Raw genomic sequence first — 23,350 nt, 5'->3', positions numbered from 1 at the left:
AAATTGCAAAGGCATGAGTGAAAATGAATAGTCTTCCACTCACTGACACCAGGGCCTCGGTAACGCTGGTAAGAACAGCTGGTCGTAAGGAGTGAACTAGTATCTTATGTTCAGTCACAGCCAACACCAGCAGAGTCGCTGCATTTTTTGGGCCGAGGTTCAACAGCAGTGTAGAGAGCCTTCCGCCACTGTGGGCAGAGAAAATAGGCGTGTAAACAACACATACTCACTAAAAATAAAACCAAACACAAAAATAAAAACAAAACAAAAATAAAGCAAAACAGAACAGAATAGCAACAAACATAACAAAACAATCCAAAACAAAAGCAAAGCAAAACAAAACAAAACAAAACAAAACAAAACAAAAAACCCAAAACAATCCAAACAAAACACAAAATACAAACAAAAAACAAAACATAAAAAGACATGATTTATCATCTGCAATGAGATAAAAAAAGGAGTCTCAACCCACTTTAAACATGCTATAAAGATATCACACCAGGCCCTGCTGAAGTATCCTTTCCACACTTCATGCTTTGATCAGGATTCATCTGATATGGTCAGTGTATCTTGTGTCTGACTTACCTCAGAGGGAGTGGAGAGGAAACAGGCTGGCTCAGCATCAGGCTATCATGTGGAGACAGCTGTGAAAAACAAGCACACAAACAAGCGGTCACAGTGAGATGAGGGCCAGGGTTGGCTGCTATTTGACCACACAATGTCATTTGTTTTGACACATTCAAAAAAGACAGTGTTCAAATAAAGGTGCCACGTGCACAAAACTCACCTGCACCAGGATACGTGGCCTTTGTGAGGAAGGGAAAGGAACCTTGTGCATGAAATGGGAAATATGCCTAAGGACAAATAAAAAACATTACTTTTTAGTGGCCTCAAAATGTTTTTGGACATTAAAATCTCAGCTCTAGCTTAGCAATCTTTAAAAATGTCACTGGAACTCACTTTTCAATGGGCAGAGTGTGTGGACCTGAGATGGAGTATCTGTAGAGGAAGGTCAGGAAGTTATGGAAAGCATCAAAAAAGGGCCAGTGAGAGAGAAGGCAGATGCTTTTGTTGGTGTGGACAGTCATGGATCCATCAGGCCTGAGCCCGTTAGCCTGCAGACCCAGCTGAGATCGCTGCTTGTCAGTCAAATGTTCTTCTGGGTAGGGCTCATAGAACTGGATGGCGGCACCATAAACCTGAGAGCAAGAGACAGACTCATGAACACCTTCTTGGATTTGGCTTGGTTTCAAAAAAGCTGTCTTGATACCCGCATTACATTTCTAAAGTGCACAATGGCAACTATTTTAGCTTACTTAAAAGCAATCACCAACAGTATCTATTTCAAAACCGCTTTTCTCAAATCCACCCAGTGAGAAAGTGATACGGAAGATTTATTTTTGCAGTCTTTTAGATCAGAAATATCTCAGCTCAGCCATGTTTCTTTGAAGCCGCTCACCTAAATGAATAAATTATACAATACTGCAGCACAAATAGCCTTGAGACTTGTTCGGCTGAAGAGAGTGAGCTGAGTGTACTGATGTGTTTGACATAATTGAGCTGACCCAAACAGCACTTTAGCAATGCATTATTAAACAGGCCAATTACACATGTTCATCTTATTTTCGATTCTTTTCTGAGGCCTATTATTCATGGACAGTTTTAATATTCCATCTGCACTGGTTTCTAGTTGCTTTAAATTCTTTGAACATTGCTAAACCAGACAAGACAATCCACCTTCTTGTGTGTCTGATTTTCTCAAAGAATGATGGTGCTGCAGTAAAAAGAAAACCTGCAGAAAGTCTAAATGTTTGTGTGTATTTGTGCGTGCTCATGCGTGATTTTTCCTGTCTGTACCTTCTCTCCAGAGGCGCCTGTAAGAACGAATGTTGAAAAGACAGGAAGAGAATATTTGGTACGAGAGGGCCAGCACTCAATCGACGCTCCCGTCGGCAGGCAAAACAGGGGCACGGATTCAGGCAAAGGAAAGGAATCATAATCCTCCTCTGGATATCTGGACAAAAGACCTGCACACACCCCATACAAACCCTCAATTAGTCTGTATAGCTCCATCAAAAACAACAATTATTACTGATCCCACATTGCTTGCCCTGTAATTAATTAATTGACCCAGTCTTCCATATGACAAGCTAATCGCAGACAGTGGTTAAAGCCTAGATCTTTTTGGTGCTGAAAGCACTGAGCTTAACAATGACATCTTGTTGTTCTTGCTACATGGGAGTATCAAGTTTCATTCATCTGCAGTCGTATCCTACTGCTCTGATGTGTCTCTCGCTAACACATCCTTTCCCTCCTACTGTTCACTTCAAAATGCACAACAAAACACAAACTGTGAAAAACAACTCAAGGCTGAGATACAATACCTGCTTTGAATGCAAGAGTGTTGGTTTTTGCCAAAGATTTTTTGTAGCACAAGTACACAGAGGACCCCCACTGTAAAAGCAGAAAAAACAGAAATTAAGTTGATTTCAAATTTTATACAGATATGTAAAAGGTTGATTGTTGTGGTCTGATGTTATTACTCATAATTTAAGGAAAACTACCCACCTAAAATGCTTTGAGTAGGGATGTACCAATAATACAATTTTGGAAATACTGATAAGCTGATAATTATTGAAAATCTCGCCAATATTGACTGATATCCAATATGGTACCCATATTTAAATCAAAGGGCCAGCGCAAATGGTCTCTTGGCGTTAAAATTTGCACAGTACAGAATTAGCACTCAAAAGGACTCATGAACTGTTATTTTTGCGCCTGACCTTATTGAATATGCATTTTTAGGAGTTTCCATTTCAGATGCAAAAAAGCATGTCTTAAAGCAGGCGCTAATTTGCACTGCTCTTGGTAGATTGCGCTGGTCATAATGGAAATGATCTGGCTGCATCTGTGTTCTTTAATGTGCGCATTGTTAGTAAATCACTTGCAGAATTTTCCCCATCTGTGCTTTTATGGAATTGCGCTCTAATGCTAATTTGCCCTGTTTAGTAAATCAGGCCCTAAATCTCTACATTTTAATGCAGTTCAATGCTGCCTAGAGTTTGAACAAGGTTCCTTGGTTAGCAAGATTTTCATGGACAACCAGCAAAAACCATCATGGTCAACCAGTTTTCCTCCATCTAAACTGGTGGTCATTTGAGCAGGATAGGGTGACTGTTGTGCTCACCATACTGCTGTTGAGATTCTTGTCCACCTTGCAGAAAGCATGTGGTGGTGTCTCTCCCTTGCTGGGAATAATGACACAGATGTCTGTGACAGCCAGCGTGGCGTGAGAGTGATTCTCAGAGGCACGCCGATATGTGATGTAGATCCTTTGGGAGGAGGAGCTACTGATATTAGCGGGGCGGCCAGAGGGTGTGGTCTGTATAATTTGACAGTCCGGCTTTAGTTTCTCCTTCCACTCAAAGAGGACGCTAAGAATCATGAAACAAAGGACATGAGGATAGTACATTTTCGGTAAAACAAAAGTGAAAACACAACAGATTTCAAAACCAGCTGAACTGGCTCACTGTCTACTGCCTAGCATCGGAGACATGACTCACTTATTGTTGATTTAAGTAGAATTAAGTTTCTGTGTGTTGCTAAAATAACTATGATACTCTAATAAGCAAATTATATAGAATTAAACATTCAGTTTTAAGAGTGTAGATGTAACTTTTTTCTTCAAGTTCTATATTTAGCTATTTTTTCTTGATACCTTCTAATATATATATATATATATATAAAATTGGGTATATTTATAGTCAACATCTTCATCTACAAAGTTTTTGTCACTGAGTTTGTCGCATGGAAAAGAACAAAACTTTTAACAACTGTTTAGAACAGACTTTGCTTCAGGAGCATAACTTAAAATGCTTTCTAAGTAGGTAGCTTGCTAGGTTTTGGAACAATCAAATCTGAAGCTTAGATGTCTTACCCCAGGTCTGTGAGCGGCGGTTTGTCTCTTCCTCTTTTATAGCAGAGGAAGATCTGCGGCCCCATGAGGCTTCCTCCATTCAGTTCGGCAGGAAGTCCAGAGGGGGTGCATTCAACGCAGGTATACCCTCGAGGTACTTCCTCCCCTAGGGAACGAATCACCACAGCCACATCAGTGATGGGCGCCTTGAGCTGGGCTGAACTCCTATGGCCACCATCCTCAGGGTGGACATCTTCCTCGAGGGGCTTAGACGAGTTGGTGAGTCCTGCCACCACAAAGTAGTCTGCTACACGAAGGCTTTTGTCTTCCATTTTCGATCATCCCCATAAAACGAGGACTGTATATGCTGGGAACAAGAGAGCAATGTGAATAGAGTGAGCACATTAAGAAATGTGAAACTGCAGCCTAGTAAACACTGTTGCTTAATAATGCCAGCTGTTCAGATTCGAACATCTTCATGAATAAAAACATCCTTCTTTAAACCAGGAGGGATTTAAAAAAAAATAAAAAATCAGCATATGCAGTGCGAGTTATACAACACTCCTAGGAAATACCATTTTTACTCTGGTTACATTTGTTCCCTTATGTGCTTAGAAAAGGATATGACCATTACACATCCACAGATGCAGAGAACAACCTCATGCAACAATCTTTGTGAGAAATATAAACTGGACAGACGGAAGCAATTACCCATTCCTGCTGGGGATAAAGGAACATGTCCTATTATGCTTTTGAATCATGAGTCATAGAGTTTGTACCTGTAGAGTAAATGCACAGGAAGGAAGAAAAAAATGTACTTAAAAAGGTCAGACAACAAAGGTAAATCCTTCTGTCTGCATCAATGTGAATTTTGTCACCATAAGCCTCACTAATACCACAACCACTGATATCTTAATTAGAGGTTCCCTTCTCTTTCAGAAGAGGCCTGGGGCTTTTACAACACTCAAGTTGGCACATGTACTCACTCTGAGTCATTACGAGTGACTGATGTTCACATGGCTTCTTAGCACCAAAAATAGCAGGGTACCTTCTGGTAGACTGTAGGTCCAGTTTTATCTTTCTGTAGAGGTCATACCGTCCCAAAAAATGACTGCAACCCAAATCTAGGGGTGTAATGTTTCTCTGTGTAATATGCATGTATAATATTTGTATAATTTGTGTTTAAAACAGCCGTTTTAGCAGCCATTACTCCAGTCTTCAATGTCACATGATCCTTCAGAAATTCTAATAGGCTGATTTTCTACTCAAGAAACATGTTTAATTATTATCATATTGAAAACAGTTGTGCTGCTTAATATTCCTTTTGAAACCAACCAAGATAAATGTTTTTCAGGATTCCTTGATGACTACCCTTGTGAAAAAAATATGTGCTTAGTTTACTACAAATACATTTACATATTTATGTGCCTAATAAAAATACCATGCAATTGTAATTTTTGTATACTAAACTGGTATACTTAAAGTCTGCTTAATTGGAACAACTAATTTTAATGCACTTTAATTTTGTGGAAGCAGTGCAACTAAAGATATACACCTAAATATATCTGTGCTAAAGTGAAACTATTGCAAGTATACTTCAGATATTGAAGATATCTTGCATTGAAAGACTCATATGGTACAGAAATCATACAATCCTTATTAATAGTGATATTAAAACACATTTTAGGCATAATATTAAGAAATGTGCACTAAAGAAGTACTCCAGATAAAGTTTAATTATAATTTTATATCAGTAAGTCTTACGTGATATGTCAATAAAAATGTTAATGGTTGTGAAGTATACTTAGTAAATAAATGTTTTTTAAATAAATTATAGCATAAGATTTATTATTTTTTTACTAGGATACACAAACATTTATTCATTTGAGAATTTATAACAGCAATACAGTTCTTTGCTGTCACTTTCAATCAATTCAATGCATCCTTGCAAAATAAAATTATATTTAATAAAAAAAAATAACTATATATATATATATAGTAGGCTACATATATTTTGGAATCAGTAAGATTTTTTAAAGTTAATTTTTCAAGTTTAACTTTTAAAAGTGATTTTTACCTAATAAAGAGTATTATATAAGTAAATAGTAGTAGTCTTTTTTTTCCTGATCAAATATTGAACTGTACCAAAAATCATGAACCTAGAAATTTAAACCGTTACACGCTTAGTACCATCATCATTATAGTGGACACAATCTGAAAGGTCTTTGGTGGCTTGCAGCTCTATAGCCAATGGCTTCTCTGTGATTTATAGTAATGGCCAACAGAGTCATGGGACACGGCTTAAGAGCATAGGAATTGAAACTGACCAACTGACTAGTTCATTTGATATGACAAAGTGTCGAAGTAAAGAGGTTTGTCTTTTGAGGAACCAGTGACGCTGATGGTGTGAAATGGGAAGTTGCTGTTTCTAACAAATATTTTGGAAATGGTGACAAGTCATCGGCAGATTTCATGATCCCAGTTAGATGCAGAGAATAAATACAAGCCTTAGAACTCTAATCCTTCTCATCCTTATAAACCTTTGGGCTTTGAAGGAGGGGTCTCTAGAACACTCTCTCTGTCCCTTGTCCAAAGACACTGATGCACACTTTGTTCCAGATGTCTCTCCTATAGCTGATTTCACATATTGTGCTCAACAACATCAGACAAAGCAAACATAAATCCATCAATCTGCTTGCAGGAACAATCAAACATCTCAAGATCCAATCACAGACATATACAACAGAAAGTCCACCAGAGAGACACAGTGAGAAGAAAATGTAGCAGATGTGTCACATGTTACGTGAGAGATTTAGGATTATATATAGACATAATCTCTCGGTCCAACAACCACGCCATCCGCAGAGGCTGGCTGTGCCCTCTCTACCATCAGCAGAGAGAAATTATAATCCTCACCATGGCAACCATGAAGAAAAGCCAGCGAATATTCATCATTCGACTTTAAAATGTAATGGGGGAGAGAAAAATACTTACATAAAACTAATAAAAATGAGTCACAAAGCAGAAAGCTGACTCTTTTGGTAGAGATAATGATGCCGTAATGAGGACTTCACAATCTCACATCAACAGTTCAATAACAACTGCTGGGGAGGAAAGGAAACAGAATAACCCGACAGGTTAGAGAAAAATTCTAGGCAAATTTGGACAAACATGCAAAGAATTACATTGTTATTATATTGTAATAAGGCATATTGTGCACTGGTAAGCCCTGAGGCAGATTTTATTGTTATGTGATGCAATTATAGAGACTCTTGCACTGACTCAACACTTTTCCTTTCAACTCACTCCTTTATTGAGAAACACCATGGTAACGTCAATGAGGGACTCAAAAACGCCCGGAAGTGCGTTGGTAATGGCACTTTCATCATACAAATCAACATGGGTCCTACGCAGCCGAAATCCTGGCATGGAGAACTCATGAAAGAAAATTACACTTAATGTCTGAGCCATCCCATCTGGCTGCTGAGAAAGAAATAAGGAACTCCTTTACTTCCCTGATCTCTGACTGACTTGATACTTGTCTTTTCAAAGAACAAGAGTAAGAGATCGATGGTTCCCTTTTCCAGTTTAAATGACTGGACAGTTCCAGTACACACAGTACAGAAAGCACAACTCAATGAATGACGCCACAGAATAGGAAAACCGGCTCAGATAATGGACATAAATCTGAGAGTTGCAGGCTGTGAGTGTATTCATGATGTGATCTAGGATTAGCACTCAAAGTACTGGTCCATTATAATGTATTATTACATTACATAAAATCCATGGAAAAAAACTGTCCAAACAAAGACACTAAAATGATTCAAAATTGATAAATGTAATATTCATTAAATGCTAAACAATTTCGCATCCATTAATTTGTTTTTATATTGCTTATTTTTGTTTTATCCAAATATCTATAGTTAAAGCTGAATAAAGAACTTCACAAACCTCAAACGAGCATGTGTTGTAAATAAATAATAAAATGAATAATATAAAAATATATAAAAATTATAACATTAAAAAAAAAGCGGAAAATGTAGTAGTAATTTTCTGCCAGGATATCATCCAGTAATTTTACAGACATTTACGTTAACCTTAAAACACAATGCAGTGAAGTTCTTTTTTTGTGGATGTTTTTTACAGTGTACTATTAGGCTATATAATGTTAAAATACTAAGAATAAAAAAAAATAATCAGCTCAAATGGTGATGTTTCAACCAAACTGGGCCTTGACCTAAAATGAGTTTGACACTCCTCATTAAAACATCTTCAGCACAGAGTGTAGCTTTACATGACTCATTATATCAGGGAAGAAAAAGACAGAGTCTTGTCCCAAACAAAACACCCACAGCATAACAAACACCATTTTCTAATAATTTTATCTTAGTACTGCTGTAGGAGGCATGCTTTTGACATGATAAGCCTTGCCCTTCTTTCACCAACCTGTGGCGTGTAAGGGCCACAGGATAAGCCAATTTAACAGCCTGCACATAAAAACAAGCGTGATCTTATCCAGCTGTGCTGGAGCTATGGGCTGTGGTCCTGCGTGAGGGCTCCATGGACCAACAGGCTCCTGAAACTGCACAGCTCTGGGACAGCAGGGAGGCCTGGAGGAAAACACAAGGAGGGGGAACTAGTGCAGCACATTTGGCCGAGCATCTGGTCCTGCTTAAGACACGGGGCGGACATTTGATTCCTTTGCACCATGCCGGGAAACAAGCAGACATCTGCATACTTTGGATAGGAGGAGGCAGGCAAGCTATTTCTATGTGGAAATGTTTTGTCAGGAAGACTTTACTGAGGTAAAGGACAAGCAGGAATTCTTTTCTCTTTAAAGTTCCAACTCAACTCTATCTACTACAACTTTGGGGTTAAAAGACACTTATAAAGCAATGCATTTATTCAATCTATTGTCAAGAGACAAATTCTGGCAAACATCTGGTGTTTCGAAACAATTTCTGCCCATACAGGCTTTCCAAAGTGGATGGGAAGATGAAAACAACCCAGTCTTATTAGTGAAAATGTTTCAACAGACGTTTCCCTTTAATGTTACATTTACTGTAATGCCATGATGCATTTTAAAGGAACGGCCAACTGAACTAAAGCATGCATTCCTGAAGCTGGTTAAGCACAGACTGTTAAACAGTAAATATGTAATTACAGTTGAGCGATGACGAAATGCAATAAACTGGGAAAACTGGTGGGATGCGTCACGTTTAAAAAAAATCATATTCATGCTTTAATGAATTTAAAGAGGATAGACTGGCAGATATCACACTTCAACATGAAGACATGCTCATGAATCCATTGCAGTATTTTCTGAATTAAGATACATATCACATCCGACTCTGAATCTTGGATCAAAGCCAAATCTCCACAATACATGATGGATGCTTTGAGAAATCTTCCTTAACCTCTCTGAAATACCTTTGCAAATTTTTCATGCTTTGCTCAACCAGGCTTTCTTTCAAACAACTACAGTGTTATATTATCACATCAGACAAAACCTCTGTCTTTGCAACTCTTTTGATCTGTATTTGCGTGTGGCACCCTGTTGAGTAGCTATACCAAAGGATTTAACCCACATATTCAGAACTGGGAGGACAAAATGTACAAATTTACAAACAAGTCACAAGTCAACCACTTATCTATATATTGATAGCACACATTCCCTTTAATGCCTATGATTGTTCTGGCCCTGCAGACCACATCACACCAGTGCTGACATTGTAGGGATCCTCCTTTCCATTATAGATCCATTTTAATTGCCAGTAAAGATAGAACATTGCATACTAATAATAAAAAAAAAAAAAAGAATGTGGTGAAATAAATATGAAGGTGAGACTGCATCCAGATTGCAGACAGCTGGGCTGGGTCAGTCTTACAATAACTCATAAATCATAAGGGCCATGTTATTTACATCCTAAGCTCAAAATCCTGAGTTATACTAATAGAAACATATTTCTAATAAGCTTCACCGATCAATGGTGTAAGTGATGACTATCATCACATGGTGTGTAAATAACGTTACACGATCAGAATCAAAACAAGCGCACAGTTACCGACGCGTGATGACAGCAGTCACTCCATCGCCGGTCAGTCTAATATATTTACATCATATATTGACTTAAAACGCTTCATATTTATCATCTGTCGACTATTTTAACGTTTACTATTCCTAACAGAAGGCAAATGAATGTTCGTAACCAATAAATAGAAATGAGCATAGCACACTCACTGTTTCAGTAGGACGACGATTCAGAGGACACGCTCATTGAAACACGCACCGTTAATCTGATTATTAATCACGGGACTGAAGAAGGCCCTTATGTATTTCCATCCATTTTCATCAGACAAATAAATTATTCCTCTATAACATTCCCTCCGGGAGGGCTGTGTCTCATCTTCTCTACACGCTTTAAGAGATGCGCTCAGCTCCAGTCTCGCGCAAGCGCTTATTAAAACCTGCCACCGGGGCACGTGACTGCCAGCAAGCCGTGACGTCAGCTGAACATTCCGGGGACCGTCGCTGATTTAATGTGGGGGCGTCCCGACAGGTAGTCCATATAAAGACTGTGGCGCTGAATGTTATTGACAGAATGTGTTTGAAAGTGTTGCACTTGGAAGTTGGATTTAAAGATACAGTCCGTGATAAATAACAAGCACATACGGCCTTGGAACTATATGAGAGGTACAAACTAAAAAAGTAGTTTGAATAATGCAAACTATTAATAAAACTATAATAGTACCTCAAAGACGAATTTGTTTTAGGAATTAGTTCAAATTTAATTAGTTTTTATTGTTATATTTTGCGTTTTTTTAGATTAATTTTAGTTGCAGTTTTGGTAATATTGTTGTGTTTTTGTTATTAGTTATTAATATGTCTTTTTTAAAAATGTCTTATTTCAGTTTTATTTATTTTAGTACGTCAAGCTGTAGTACATCCTTTAACCTATTCATTGCCATTAAAGTGATTTGTAAAGAATTAACTACACATAGGAGCCTGATAAAAAAATGCTGATTTTAGAAAAAAAATTCAAATGGCACTTAGAGCCTTTTTCATCTGTCCTCTTTATATATATATATATATATATATATATATATATATATATATATATATATATATATATATACAAACACACATACAGGTGCATCTAAGAAAATAGAATTTAGTGTATTTTTTTGTAACATTTCAAAAGTGAAACTTTCATATATTTTAGATTCATTACCTGTAAAGTAAAACATTTTAAAAGTTTTTTGTTTTAATTTTGATGATTAGAGCTTACAGCTCATGGAAAAAAAAAATACAGTGTCTCAAAATAATAATAATAATAATAATAATAATAATAATAAAAAAAAAAACTATAATAATAATAATAATAAAAAGGATTTGTAAAACAAAAAAATTCAAGTTCTTTAAAGTATGTTCATTCATGCACTGAATACTTGGTCGGGGCTCCTTTAGTCTCGCGTAGCCAGACCTTCAGATGAAGGTCTGGAATTCATGGCAGCTTTCATTGGCCAATGCCCCCCCCATGAGGCCGTTTGACCGACATGTCAAACAACCAATCACAGTTTCGTTCTTCGTCAAGTTTCGAGGCATGGAAATGTCGCCACAATAACAGACCGGTGTGTAAAACTCTCGGACATATTAGAAAGATTATATTCCGCAAACTTTAAATATCTCACATACTTTAGAAAATCCAGCATTTAGTTGATCCTGATAAGCGCTCGTCGTCACAGCTAAACACTACGGCTTTCTTCTTTCGTGAGGGGGTTTGGCACCATGGTATCTTTGTTTCCAGGCGGAACGTTAAAGAACGCGACACACGTCTCACGGAAATCCTGTAGAATTCAACTAATCCGATGACGACTTCGACACTCCTGAAGTATTCCCACTTTTGTGCATGCATCAGACATTCAGCCAACGGTCCGTGGGTGTGACATCTGAGGCTGAGACTTGGGCTCCTTTAGCACAAACTCCAGCATCAGTGAGGTGTGGCATGGAAGCGATCAGCCTGTGGCACTGCTGAGGCACTACTGAGCCTTCAGCTCGTCTGTATTGTTGGATCAACTGTCTCTCATCTTCCTCTTGAACATATCCCATAGATTCCATATAGGGTTCAGGTCAGGCATGTTGGCTGGCCAATCAAGCACAATAATATCATGGTCAGCAAACCACTTGAAAGTGGTTTTGGCACTATGGGCAGGTGCTAAAGTCCTGCTGGAAAATGGAATCAGCATCTCCATAAAGCTTGTCAGCAGATGGAAGCATAAAGTGCTCCAAAATCTCCCAGTAGATGGCTGCATTGACTTTGGACTTGATAAAATTTCACACTGAACTTCAAGCAGTTTGGATTCTGTGCCTCTCCAGTCTTCCTCCAGACTCCAGACCTTGATTTCAAAATGAAATGCAAAATGTACTTTTATCTGAAAAGAGGACTTTGGACCACTTAGCAACAGTCCAGTTCTTTTTCTCCTTAGCCCAGGTAAGATGCTTCTGACGTTGTTTTTGTTTCAGAAGTGGCTTGGTAGCCCTTTTTCCTGAAGACGTCTGAGCGTGGTGACTCCAGCTCCAGTCCACTACTTGTGAAGCTCTCGCAAGTCTTTGAATCAGCTTTGCTTGACAGTATTCTCAAGCTCGCAGTCATCCCTGTTGCCTGTGCACCTTTTCCTACCCAATTTTTACCTTCCAGTCAACTTTGCATTTAATATGCTTTGATACAGCACTCTGTGAACAGCCACCCTTTCAGCAGTCAGCAGTCTTCACCATTATTGTGGTTTAAAAGAACAAGAGATACCCCAAATTTATACTGTAGGAATTGTTCATTTAATGAAACTCAAATGTAAATATTCTAATATTTTGAGATGCACCTGTATATATATATAAAATTTCAAATTTTTATATACATAAAATTGTATTTATATAAAACTACAGATTTACTATGGTTTTAACTATAATAACTATGACAAATGGTCAATCTGGTGTCATTATAGAAGCATTTTGGTTTGGGCCTGACTGTTAGAATTATTTCAGCCACCCCGCTCTTAGATACTTCCCTTAGCCATTAAAAAAAACAAAAAAACATATTGATCAACCACTAATTGCTACGTCATAATATGCCAGTGTAACAAAAGTCAATGTATTTCATTCCATTTTGTATTATTATTATTGCTGATGTACATTAGCAGTCAATTGTGTGGGGCAATATCACCATGTAAATGGTTCATTTTATGGAGGCAGTCTCATTCACATCTGATTCAAGGACAAAGTTATAACGAGTATAGGCCCTATGGGACTACCTAAGTTCATTTGCAAACCCTAGTCCTGCACTGCTGGTTAAACAGGGCTTTGAAAATGGCAATGCAGCCCTCATCAGACAGAGAATTTGCAGAATTTTTTTTTTTCTAGTTAATGGTGTGACTGCCAACAAAATGTGCCACTGACTCAGACTTTCCATGCCATTCTAGGTGGTCTGATGAGGGCGGATTGCCGCTGCAACTACATTCTCAACTACAGTTCCTCAGCTTGTTAAATAAGTGTCTCAACTGACATAGCATAAGGTCTTTTCTTGCAATTTGTCCCCAGACAAAAAAATATCAGGATTTGAAAACAACAGGGCAGAAATCCACTGACAAAAGTTGACTTTTAGGAGGTGATTTTGGAAAAACTATGTACTTGGACATATGCAATGCTAATCTAGAAAACGTGTGGGGGTTAATGTGCTGCAAGAGAATGTTTGTTTAGAAGGTTCAGAGATCAAAAGGTGTTGCAAAGCACCCGAGAGAGAACGACTACTGAAGGCCATCTTCAAAGTACTTCAGATTTCTTTATCAAGAAGACACCGAGAACACTTCTTAAACCCAGATGAATGATTTAATAAAGCAGGTGAAGTGGATGCTGGCTGGCCACCCAACTGGCTGTACAAAGCCACCAGCCCCTCGTGATATAGTCCTATAGCTATGTGGTTCCAAAGGCCACACAATGGCCACCCAAATGGCAGGAGTAGAGTTTCAGACATCAACAGTCAACCTAGTTTGGCCTTTTTGGCCTCAATAAAGATACGGTATTTGGAACGTCATTGCCTGCCTTATGAGCTTCAGTCTGCTGTGGAGTGTGGAGTACAACATTTCTCATTGTTTTTTCACTTCTGTAAAAGCCTCTTTACAGTGTTACAGAGGAGTTTTTTAGTTTTAATGTTTGGATCTGAATCTGAGACTGGAGTTTTTTATACATTTGGCATGGGAGCAGCTGAACAAACTGATTAGCGCTTGAAGGCTGCTGTCGCTGATCTCCGCCTGCGCCTACAACAGAGTTTGATGATATCTGCTGGGGTCTTCCAGAATCATTGCTTGTAATTCAGTGGTATTCAATATGTGGCGCATTTCTACACAACTTCAAAGGAATCTCCATTTGTTTAAGATGTAGCAATTATGTTTGTTAGGCTAGAAATTGTGTTTGTTTGAAATGGAATTTATACGTAGCCCACTTGTGGTAGTACTCCAGTTCACCATAGATATGTCATCTTGTTGTATTTATCTAAGAACTGAGAGGCACAACTGGCAAAAATAAGATGTCTGTACCTAAATTTTACTTTACCGTGCTGCACAAAAATCATATTTATGTGTTGGATATGTGTCTTGTGTTTGTGTCTACCTCAGAGTCTCTATAATTTCCCTGTGGAGCTGAAGTAATGTTATTATCTTTCACTGTGTGCTTGTGTATGATTCGAATAACTAATAACCCAAACTTGAAATGCATGATAAGACATCCCTATTTTTCGGGGTCCTGTGTCTGACTGCTTTGAATGTTTTACAGGACAATCAAAACACCTTGCAAATTTGTTAAGTACAGTTTTATTATTGTTTTAATTGATGTTCTCATAATTATTTTGTTTTATTTTTGTAAAATGGTTTTGTAAAGACATAATTTTGCTATTTTGAAATGGTTACTATTGTTTTACATTTTATTGGATTGTAATAAAACCAGTTAATGTCAGTTTGAAACGCAAACATCATTAATTATAAAAATAGTATATGGAACCACAACAATTAAAACTCAAAAACATACAAAAATGTATTGTTCCCATTTTTTTTAAATTCATAGATAATAACAAGTGAGATTTTGATGACTGAACTAGGAAATATCCCCATTTTTCATTTTAGATATTCTAAAATGTAAACCATCCAGTGACCATTCACTTGCAAAACTAACTTCACACTTTCAAGTTTCCAACTCTAAGCTCCAAATGGCTGAAATGTAAAGCTCCTTCATTCTACATAAAACATTTTTTCTTCTTCTAGTGTGTTATTTATTTATTTATTTATTTTTCAGCTAATAATTTTCTAATAGGAAAACACCTAAAATATTAGAATATATAATGGTGACAAAAGTGAATGGCATTACATTGTCCATTGTTTGGTATAAGAACACATTTTGCAGTGAAGAAACCCCCCAACTGTCCAGCAGGTGATTCTTTTCAAATATGAGTCAGCAACACAACTACAGTACATTACTGGCAGACAGAATATACATACAAAAATGCAACTCTGATTACAGTAAAGTACCATTTGCTGCAAAGCACCAGAGGATATTCTAGATTCTAGAACATCTGGACAAAGTCTTGAGTCTGGATGATGTAACAAAATTTTTTTTTTGAAAAAACGGGTGTAGCCATTTGTTAAACATGTTGGAATAGTTAAGGAATGTTTGAATGCTGGTTTATTTGGCTCTCTGAACTAGAATCTAAGAAGTACAAAACCTTCTTATAGCTGTAACTGATTTGTGTGTGTGTGTAATCCAAAAATCTTTTGATGTAAAACATTTACAATTCTGAAAGAAAAGAAAACAATCTAGACAAATTAATCTGTATTCAACAGAGTACTCCATACAATTGGAAGAAAAACAGGTCTGGTATACATTGCCAGGAAATGCACGTTTATCTGTTATGAGTCACAGGCTTGGTTGCTATATGATTGTGCAACTAAGTATGGAATTTGATGCTTTTAAGAATATAATCACAGAATGACTAAATACTTTTGGTGGCATCATTGTCCTTGTCATTTCCACACTATCCACTCAAAATAAAAATAATATAGATGGCTGAACATGAGATATGCATCGATTCAAATCTGAAATATGTTTCTTACTGTATATACCGTGACTCATTGTGAACCGTGGGGGCTTTCCCATCACCACTGCAATGCATTGCCTTTCATCTGCCTAAAGAAGGTACAATATATGTTTTAGATTACTAAATGATAGAGCTCAGAAAGCATCATCACGTTCAGTACATTTCAATCATTTTGGTTTTTTTTTTTTTCAAGACACGCACAATACTGCACTCTAGTGGTCATACGTAAAGTTTCAATTTAGTATAAATAAATCGTTTTACGTTAAAAAACGCTTAACAGAATGCGGTTTCATTTCATTTTAGACGATTTACGATTAACGCCTTTCCTTTTTGTAACATTTAAAAATTGTATAATAAAATAATTATAATAAATGAATAAAAAGCGTGTTGCGGATTTATCAGTGTTTGAGCTAATTATTGGCCTCTTAAGCACAAACGTTTCATGCTACTGTTAACTATTATTAATAAATCCAAACTAACATTTCTTACTCAAAAAGAATGAAAAGCTAGGTTCCACCGAGATTTGAACTCGGATCGCTGGATTCAGAGTCCAGAGTGCTAACCATTACACCATGGAACCGCCCTTGCAATTTAGCGAATTGTATGATTTTTGATGACTACTTGTGAAATTTGTGGTCACTTTTGTTGTTAGTTTGTTTTTTTTCCACAAAACCCATCACTAGGAAGTATGACCTAAACAGCCACATACAAGCCTAGATTAAAAATAACTCTCACGAACACAATGGTACGCCACAAACATCACTGCAGGACATATTTCATAACACTTCCTTTTTATGTTCCCCCTTAATGAAAGTAACAGTGTTTTCTGTTCTACGAAAAATCGTTAATTTCAGACAAAGCACATATTTCATATTAAAACATATTAAACTTTAAAATTAGCATTTTAAAAACGATAGCACGATCACGCGACCATTTTTATTGTTGTTTAGTAGAATGTGATAAATCAGCTAACTTAGACATTTCACAAACCACACATAAACATATCCACATGACCATATACGCTTTCAACAAGGCACACAATATTTTACACACTATACACCACACATTTTTTACATTACAATAATATCTCATCTTCAACTTATGGAAAGCTTTTTATTAAAAAATACAGTCAAATGTAATTAAATGAATGTTATAACAAGGCTTTTATTTTGGCAGTCTTTAAAGGCTCTAACCCGGAACACTTCGGGAGATGCTCGCTGGTTCGCCTGCTTGCTAACTTGCTAGCATGGCTACAGCCTAATCACAAATACACTGCAGTGCAGCTGCGGAGAGGACAGGGTCGGGTCGGCTCCACTTTTCCTTCACATTCTTTCATTGTTAGCGCTTTTGTTTTATCCGAGATGGGGACGCGAGATGACGAATATGACTACTTGTTCAAAGGTGAGTACAGAATACATTTGTCTCGAGTGTACAAGTTAAAGCGGCTCCGATAATCGTGGTTATTGTTAGTTAGTGTGGTTTTATATTAAACACTAAAGGCCAGCTAACCGGCTAGCTGATTTCCAACAGCCCAAACAAACTCCTGCTCCTCGACTGAAAAAGTATCATTTTAGCGTTTGTTGGTTAATGTGAAATATTCCCCAGTTAGGGCACACAGAGCTCGTATGGGTGACGGCTATCACATAAAACACAGTTTACCGTTGATCGGACCACACCTTGAAGCGGCTAGCTGAAGTTAGCCGAGATTGTCGCCGGAGGATTTTAACGGAGCAGGCGGAAATTGGAAACGGCCTGTTTTTCCCAAGCATGTATGGCTTTCTTTCTTTTTCTCTCTGTGGACGACAAAGGGAGATATTTGGAACAAATTAAACCAGCACTCACTTTCGTTATATCTTCTTTAGTAACGTTAAAGTGAACGGTCTCCGTTTGTGTTTTGTTCTCAAAAATAAAGTAATACGGATTTGGAAAAACGTGAATAAAGACGGACTTTACATGTTTTGGTTTAACTGTCTTTTAAAAATTGATAATTTTTCATGTCAGGTTATTGTCTTTTAAGTAAATATAAGGTGTCAGGTGACGCGGCCTCTCTTTGCGAACGTATGTTGGTTTTCCTTCATGAAAGCACTTTTGTCTTTTGGCTACAAGTCCCTGAAACAAGTTGTTTTCTATTTTAGTGATCTTTGCAGTGTATTGTTCTCGCAGGTTGTGAGGTTTCACCGCTGTGAGACATGTTGTGTTGTCAGTTAGCAAATTACGCGCTGACATGTGATTCGTAGTAAACTACCTCTCTAATCTAGCGGTTTAGTCGCGTATATGTTTTAGAATAAGATTACACATTTCTCTGAGTCCACAGTCTCCAACACGTTTGTGTAAGAGCAATGTTACCAAAAATGGTAATCTCTCCAACAATGACATTTTTTTTGCCATTTATTTAAATGCACTTCACTTTTAAATCAGGCTGTGGCATCTGGTTGTGACATAAACACCCAGTTTCCTAATGTGAAGAGGTTTGTTCCTTTATTTTATTTTAGACAGAAGTACCTTTTGATTAATCACTCACACTCCCATTTAAAGGGATAGTTCACCCAAAAATTAAAATTCTGTCATTTACTCACCCTCATGTCATTCAAAACCCATACGACTTTGGTTTATCTTTGAAACACAAATGAAATATTTTATAATGAAACATAAAAGAGATTTCTGTTCCTCTGTTAAAAGACCATATAGGCCTAACTACAACTTGGTTTAAAAACTCTGACATAGCAAACAAGTCTTCTGAAGAGACACAATTGCTTTATGTAATTTACTCTTTTATTCATATCGAAATATTGATCAATGCATGTATATAGAGTACATCAAATATGGTAAACACGGAACATGCTTGTTTCTGAACTGTCATCGGTTTGATGGAAGGTTTCATTAAAATACCTTCATTTGTGTTTTAAAGATTTCTTATGGGTTTACATGAGGGTAAGAAAATTAGAATTAAAATTGTTTGGTGAACTAACCCTTTAAAAAGAGGTCTGATGTCAGATATGAACCCTGATGTGTTTTATTTTGAAGTGGTCCTGATTGGAGACTCTGGTGTGGGGAAGAGTAACCTGTTGTCCCGTTTCACCCGAAATGAATTCAACCTTGAGAGCAAAAGCACTATTGGAGTAGAGTTCGCTACACGTAGCATTCAGGTGGATGGAAAGACGGTGAAAGCTCAGATCTGGGACACAGCCGGACAGGAACGCTACCGGGCCATCACTTCAGCGTAAGGCTCGTCAAATGTCAAAAATGTTATTCCTCATATTAACAGATAACGGTTGATATTTCTTAATTCTTAAATTGTTGTTCTTTCTGATTAAGTTCCATTCACAGCAAGGACGATAAGTGTGACTTGTGAAGTTTTAATAAACATTCTAAGCCTAGAAGTCCACACCTCAAAATCACAACAGTCACAATGACAACATATAATGTAGAATCACTTTCAGAACATTTTTTTTTTCCAGTTGAAGAATGTGATGGTCAGAAGAATCCACCTGACTTTAAAGAGCGCAAACATTTAAAATGGCACATGAGATAATTGCTATGAATGATGATGATAAACAGAAAGTTATTGTGAGTTGGTGTGAATGCAATAACGGTATAGTTAAAATTATAGTTATTTTTATAGATATTGTTTTGAGTGTGAAACGGCTTTAACTCAGTGTTCAAAGTCAATGTGAAAATCTTCAAGAAACACCTGCAAACTCATCTCTTCTGTCAGAATCTATCTGGCGCCTCATAAAAAAAAAAAAACTATGCCTTCACTTTTTCTATTCTCTTAATATCCTTTATCCCTTCCTGTCCTAGCTTTTACTATTGTATAGAATCTTGTATAAAGGGCACTTCTCATGTTTATTGGCATCTTAAGATAAAGTCGCTTGTTGTGTTCCTCAACTGAAAGTAGCTTTGGATAAAAGCGTCTGGAGAATGAATAAATGTAAATAGCACTCCCAACTCATATTAGCATAATCTGGTGTATTTTTGAGTGAAAAGTAGGAGTTTGTGACCACCCCAAAACAAAAGTTGTTTCAAAAGTTTTTAGATGACTGATTAGGTAGACAAATATTTGTAGTTTAATTGCAATAACCATTGAATTACTCAAATTAGAATCAAGAAGTGTGCATTTTGATTTCATTTTGACTTTAAAGTGCACTCATTGAGCTTACTCTTCACTTTTCCATCTACTTTTGATTTATTACTCATGTTGGTCCTCAGGTATTACCGGGGAGCTGTTGGGGCCCTACTAGTGTATGACATCGCCAAGCACCTAACCTATGAAAATGTGGAGCGCTGGCTTAAAGAGCTGAGAGACCACGCAGACAGCAACATAGTCATCATGCTCGTGGGCAATAAAAGCGACTTGCGTCACCTTCGGGCCGTGCCCACCGATGAAGCACGTGCATTTGCAGGTTAGATCCACAGTAAACTCTTACAAGTAGACCTTTAACTCCTGATAAATTACAGGAAGTGTGTGTATAGCCAGGGCTTCTTTAGTTTCTTTGTGTACTTTGTTAATTGTAGCCATGTCCATTAATGCATGTCCCCTCATGTTTGCAGAGAAAAATGGTCTGTCCTTCCTAGAGACCTCAGCCTTGGATTCCACTAATGTGGAGACCGCTTTTCAGACCATCCTGACTGGTGAGTGTGCTTTGAAGGATGATAAACGTTTTTATTTTTGTAATGAGGAATGCATGATTAAGGAAATACACACTAAACAAGCTTGAGGAAGCAATTGTGTGTTTGACTAAAAGGAAAAGAAAGATTGAACATGATTGGCTGAAGGCCATATCCTTATGAATGACTCATCAAAAGCCCTGCTTTGGTCGGTTGGGTTTCTCTAGCCTGACGTGACTGCAATAGAGAGTTTCGGTCATCTTTTGCTCCTCTGTTCGGCTCCTGGCATCTGCAGAGGAGGAACAAATAATAAATGTTTAAAAGCATCGCAGTCCGTTGCAATGCTATAATTGCATTTGCCCCTGACATCCAGTAATAACTGTAGGGTTTATAGACTTTTATGGCAACACAAAGTCCGTATTCATTACTACTTCCTGGATTGTTGGCACCCTACATCGTCTTAGCATCAATATCTCTTTCCATTCTGCAGAAATCTACCGGATCGTATCCCAAAAGCAGATGTCTGACCGCCGAGACAATGACATGTCACCAAGCAACAATGTGGTGTCCATCCAGGTGCAACCTACTGAGAATAAACCAAAGATGCAGTGCTGCCAGAGCATCTAGCGGCACCCGTCCCATCCTGTCCCGTCCCGTACCCTCCCCCAACCACCCACCTGCAACACCCCCCTCCTCCCCTCCCCTTCAAGACTGCTTTGGGTCTGAGATGCAGCTGCACAACTAGGCTTGAGCACAGAGGCTGGTTCCAAAAGCTGGAATCTCAAAGGGTCACCACCTGCAGTCTGGACTAAGCTTGTTTTTTTTGTTTGTTTTTTCTCCTTCCTGCCATGGTAGGCTTTTATATTGCAGAATTTTAATAATCATTTGTGCCCATCTTCACTGAAATGTCTTAATATATAATTTCATTCGCAAACGTGTGAGGTTCGCTTATGTATGTCTTTAGTAGCAGCCCCCTTGTCACTGGGGTGGAGGGGAGAAATGTGCAGTATTGGAGGTTTTGCTATATTTAATGTTGTGATTGTCGAGAGATGATGTACCTGATAGATATTAGATGACGATTAGGGCCCAAAGACCACAGTCTTCACCTTTCAGCCATCTTCCAAGTATAGTTTACATAGCATGTACAGTCCCTTCACGCACTTGGCACAGGGAACATCGCGTCACATTCTTGATTTCACCATCAGGCCAGTGGAAGAGGCCTTAAGGCATATAGCTACCGCGCTGTTTTCTCATCATCTTCACATGCTTCGAGCTAGAATAGTGGTTTTAGTGCCTTTTTTTCTGATGGAACGTCACACACACGGACGCCTTCACACATGCGCTTAAAATGCAGCACCTCTTCAGCTACCCGTGCCGGTGCAACTGTAATGTAGTCTCTTTCTTTTTGTATTCCAGCCCTTGTCTTCATATAACAAAATTTCAATTTGTACAAAAAATAATTGATAATGCAAAAAGAGGGGTAAAAGAGTAGCAAATAGGCACAAGTTCTCTTTGAAACACTACCACAGACCTATTCAGTAAGAAACGAGGGAACGTAACATTATTTTCTCGTCACAACCTCGAACCCATTGTACTTTTGCAGGTCACGCTTTGTCGGTAAAGTCTGAACAGGAAAAACACGCAGCGGTGAATGACGGCCTGCTGATAGCCACATCACACGAGAGCATTCTAGGGAATAGACTGAATACTTTGTCTTTTCATTTTTGCACTGAATGTAAAATATCTCTCCCAGTTTGAATTAGCGCCACTACATACAGTTAATGATCTTAAGACCTGTAACTTGTATTTATTCTGTGGTAGTCACTTGAATCGAGTTGTTAGCCTTTAATATTCGTGGCGAAGTGGTGGGACTCTTAAATGTTAAGACACAGTGTGATAATTTATGAATGTATTATATGTTTTAGCCTACAAAAAAGTCATTGTCCTGAGTCCAGCAGATGGGGAAACTACCACAAGCTGTGATGCTCGTCTTCGCTTAATGGCTGTCTAATAAAATGTACTCAGTGTGACATAAAATATCAGTAAAGACTGAACTAATAATGCATGTTCTATAACGGTCACCATGGGTGACCTCGGAGCGGAGGAATACTGTAGACCTCAGCATCTTAGTCTGCAACATCCCTGAAGTCATTTATTTTCTGGAAATTTCACTTTGGTTATCGATCCCCCTGACTTTAATTACCCCAGCCCTAGGTGAAACAACATAGTTTGCTACGATCATTCTCAGCAGTATCAGAACACATTCCAGGTGGAATTAAAGGCCCTTAAAGGCTGCCATGTAATTAGTGAATCAGACTGAACTGACATAAGTGCATGCGAGTCATTTTACTGTTTTTAGTCTCCTGTATCTTATAAGATAAAACTCTAGGTCTTCTAAGCAGCACATTGAGGTAATATACAGTACTTATCGCCATCAAAAGGAAAAGACCTGGTGATTATACACACGTCAGGGTCTGCTTGCGCTCAATTAGGACCCTGACTCTGATTGTATGACTGTTCTTTAGAGGCAGGGGTCTCTGGTGCTAACGGGGGCCAGTGCCAATGATGTACTGCACATAGCTGGTGTGTCCTAGCAAGATAAGTAGGGCTGTGTATTGGCAAGAATCTGGCGATACGATACGTATCACGATACATGGGTCACGATTCGATATATTGCAATATATTTCGA

The 23,350-nt window shown here is 38.0% G+C and overlaps 2 protein-coding genes and 1 non-coding gene across 4 annotated transcripts in view; 1 reads left to right on the top strand and 2 right to left on the bottom strand.

The window, feature by feature from the left end:
• LOC109094747 (C-myc promoter-binding protein-like) overlaps window positions 1-10,396 on the bottom strand; it is a 30,354-nt gene extending 19,958 nt beyond the window's left edge. For both annotated transcript variants that reach the window (XM_042744122.1, XM_042744123.1), the window contains exons 1-9: window positions 10,158-10,396; window positions 3,938-4,283; window positions 3,188-3,434; window positions 2,385-2,454; window positions 1,858-2,027; window positions 961-1,199; window positions 788-854; window positions 586-644; window positions 44-188 (exon numbers count right to left, since the gene is read on the bottom strand). In XM_042744122.1, the coding sequence (XP_042600056.1) occupies window positions 44-188; window positions 586-644; window positions 788-854; window positions 961-1,199; window positions 1,858-2,027; window positions 2,385-2,454; window positions 3,188-3,434; window positions 3,938-4,248 (1,308 nt within the window). In that variant the 5' untranslated portion in view covers window positions 4,249-4,283; window positions 10,158-10,396. The remainder of the gene's footprint in view (window positions 1-43; window positions 189-585; window positions 645-787; window positions 855-960; window positions 1,200-1,857; window positions 2,028-2,384; window positions 2,455-3,187; window positions 3,435-3,937; window positions 4,284-10,157) is intronic.
• Window positions 10,397-16,561: 6,165 nt separating this feature from the next.
• trnaq-cug lies at window positions 16,562-16,633 on the bottom strand. The gene has a single exon. It is a non-coding gene; the product is annotated as a tRNA-Gln (tRNA).
• Window positions 16,634-17,260: 627 nt separating this feature from the next.
• rab11a (RAB11a, member RAS oncogene family) lies at window positions 17,261-22,719 on the top strand. Its single transcript, XM_019109039.2, has 5 exons — window positions 17,261-17,454; window positions 19,078-19,273; window positions 20,263-20,456; window positions 20,605-20,685; window positions 21,152-22,719. The coding sequence occupies exons 1-5, from the start codon at window positions 17,415-17,417 to the stop codon at window positions 21,286-21,288; spliced, it is 648 nt and encodes a 215-aa protein (XP_018964584.1). The 5' UTR covers window positions 17,261-17,414; the 3' UTR covers window positions 21,289-22,719.
• Window positions 22,720-23,350: the final 631 nt, after the last annotated feature.

The sequence above is a fragment of the Cyprinus carpio genome, chromosome B18, assembly GCF_018340385.1.
Source record: "Cyprinus carpio isolate SPL01 chromosome B18, ASM1834038v1, whole genome shotgun sequence".
Classification (NCBI taxonomy): domain Eukaryota; kingdom Metazoa; phylum Chordata; class Actinopteri; order Cypriniformes; family Cyprinidae; genus Cyprinus; species Cyprinus carpio.
This window is presented reverse-complemented; position numbering and strand designations above follow the sequence as displayed.

Coding starts and splice junctions, on each gene's coding strand:
- rab11a (XM_019109039.2), top strand. CDS start 17,415: ATGGGGACGCGAGATGACGAATATGACTACTTGTTCAAAG. Junction 19,274..20,262: donor TACCGGGCCATCACTTCAGC/GTAAGGCTCGTC, acceptor GTTGGTCCTCAG/GTATTACCGGGGAGCTGTTG. Junction 20,686..21,151: donor TTTTCAGACCATCCTGACTG/GTGAGTGTGCTT, acceptor TCCATTCTGCAG/AAATCTACCGGATCGTATCC.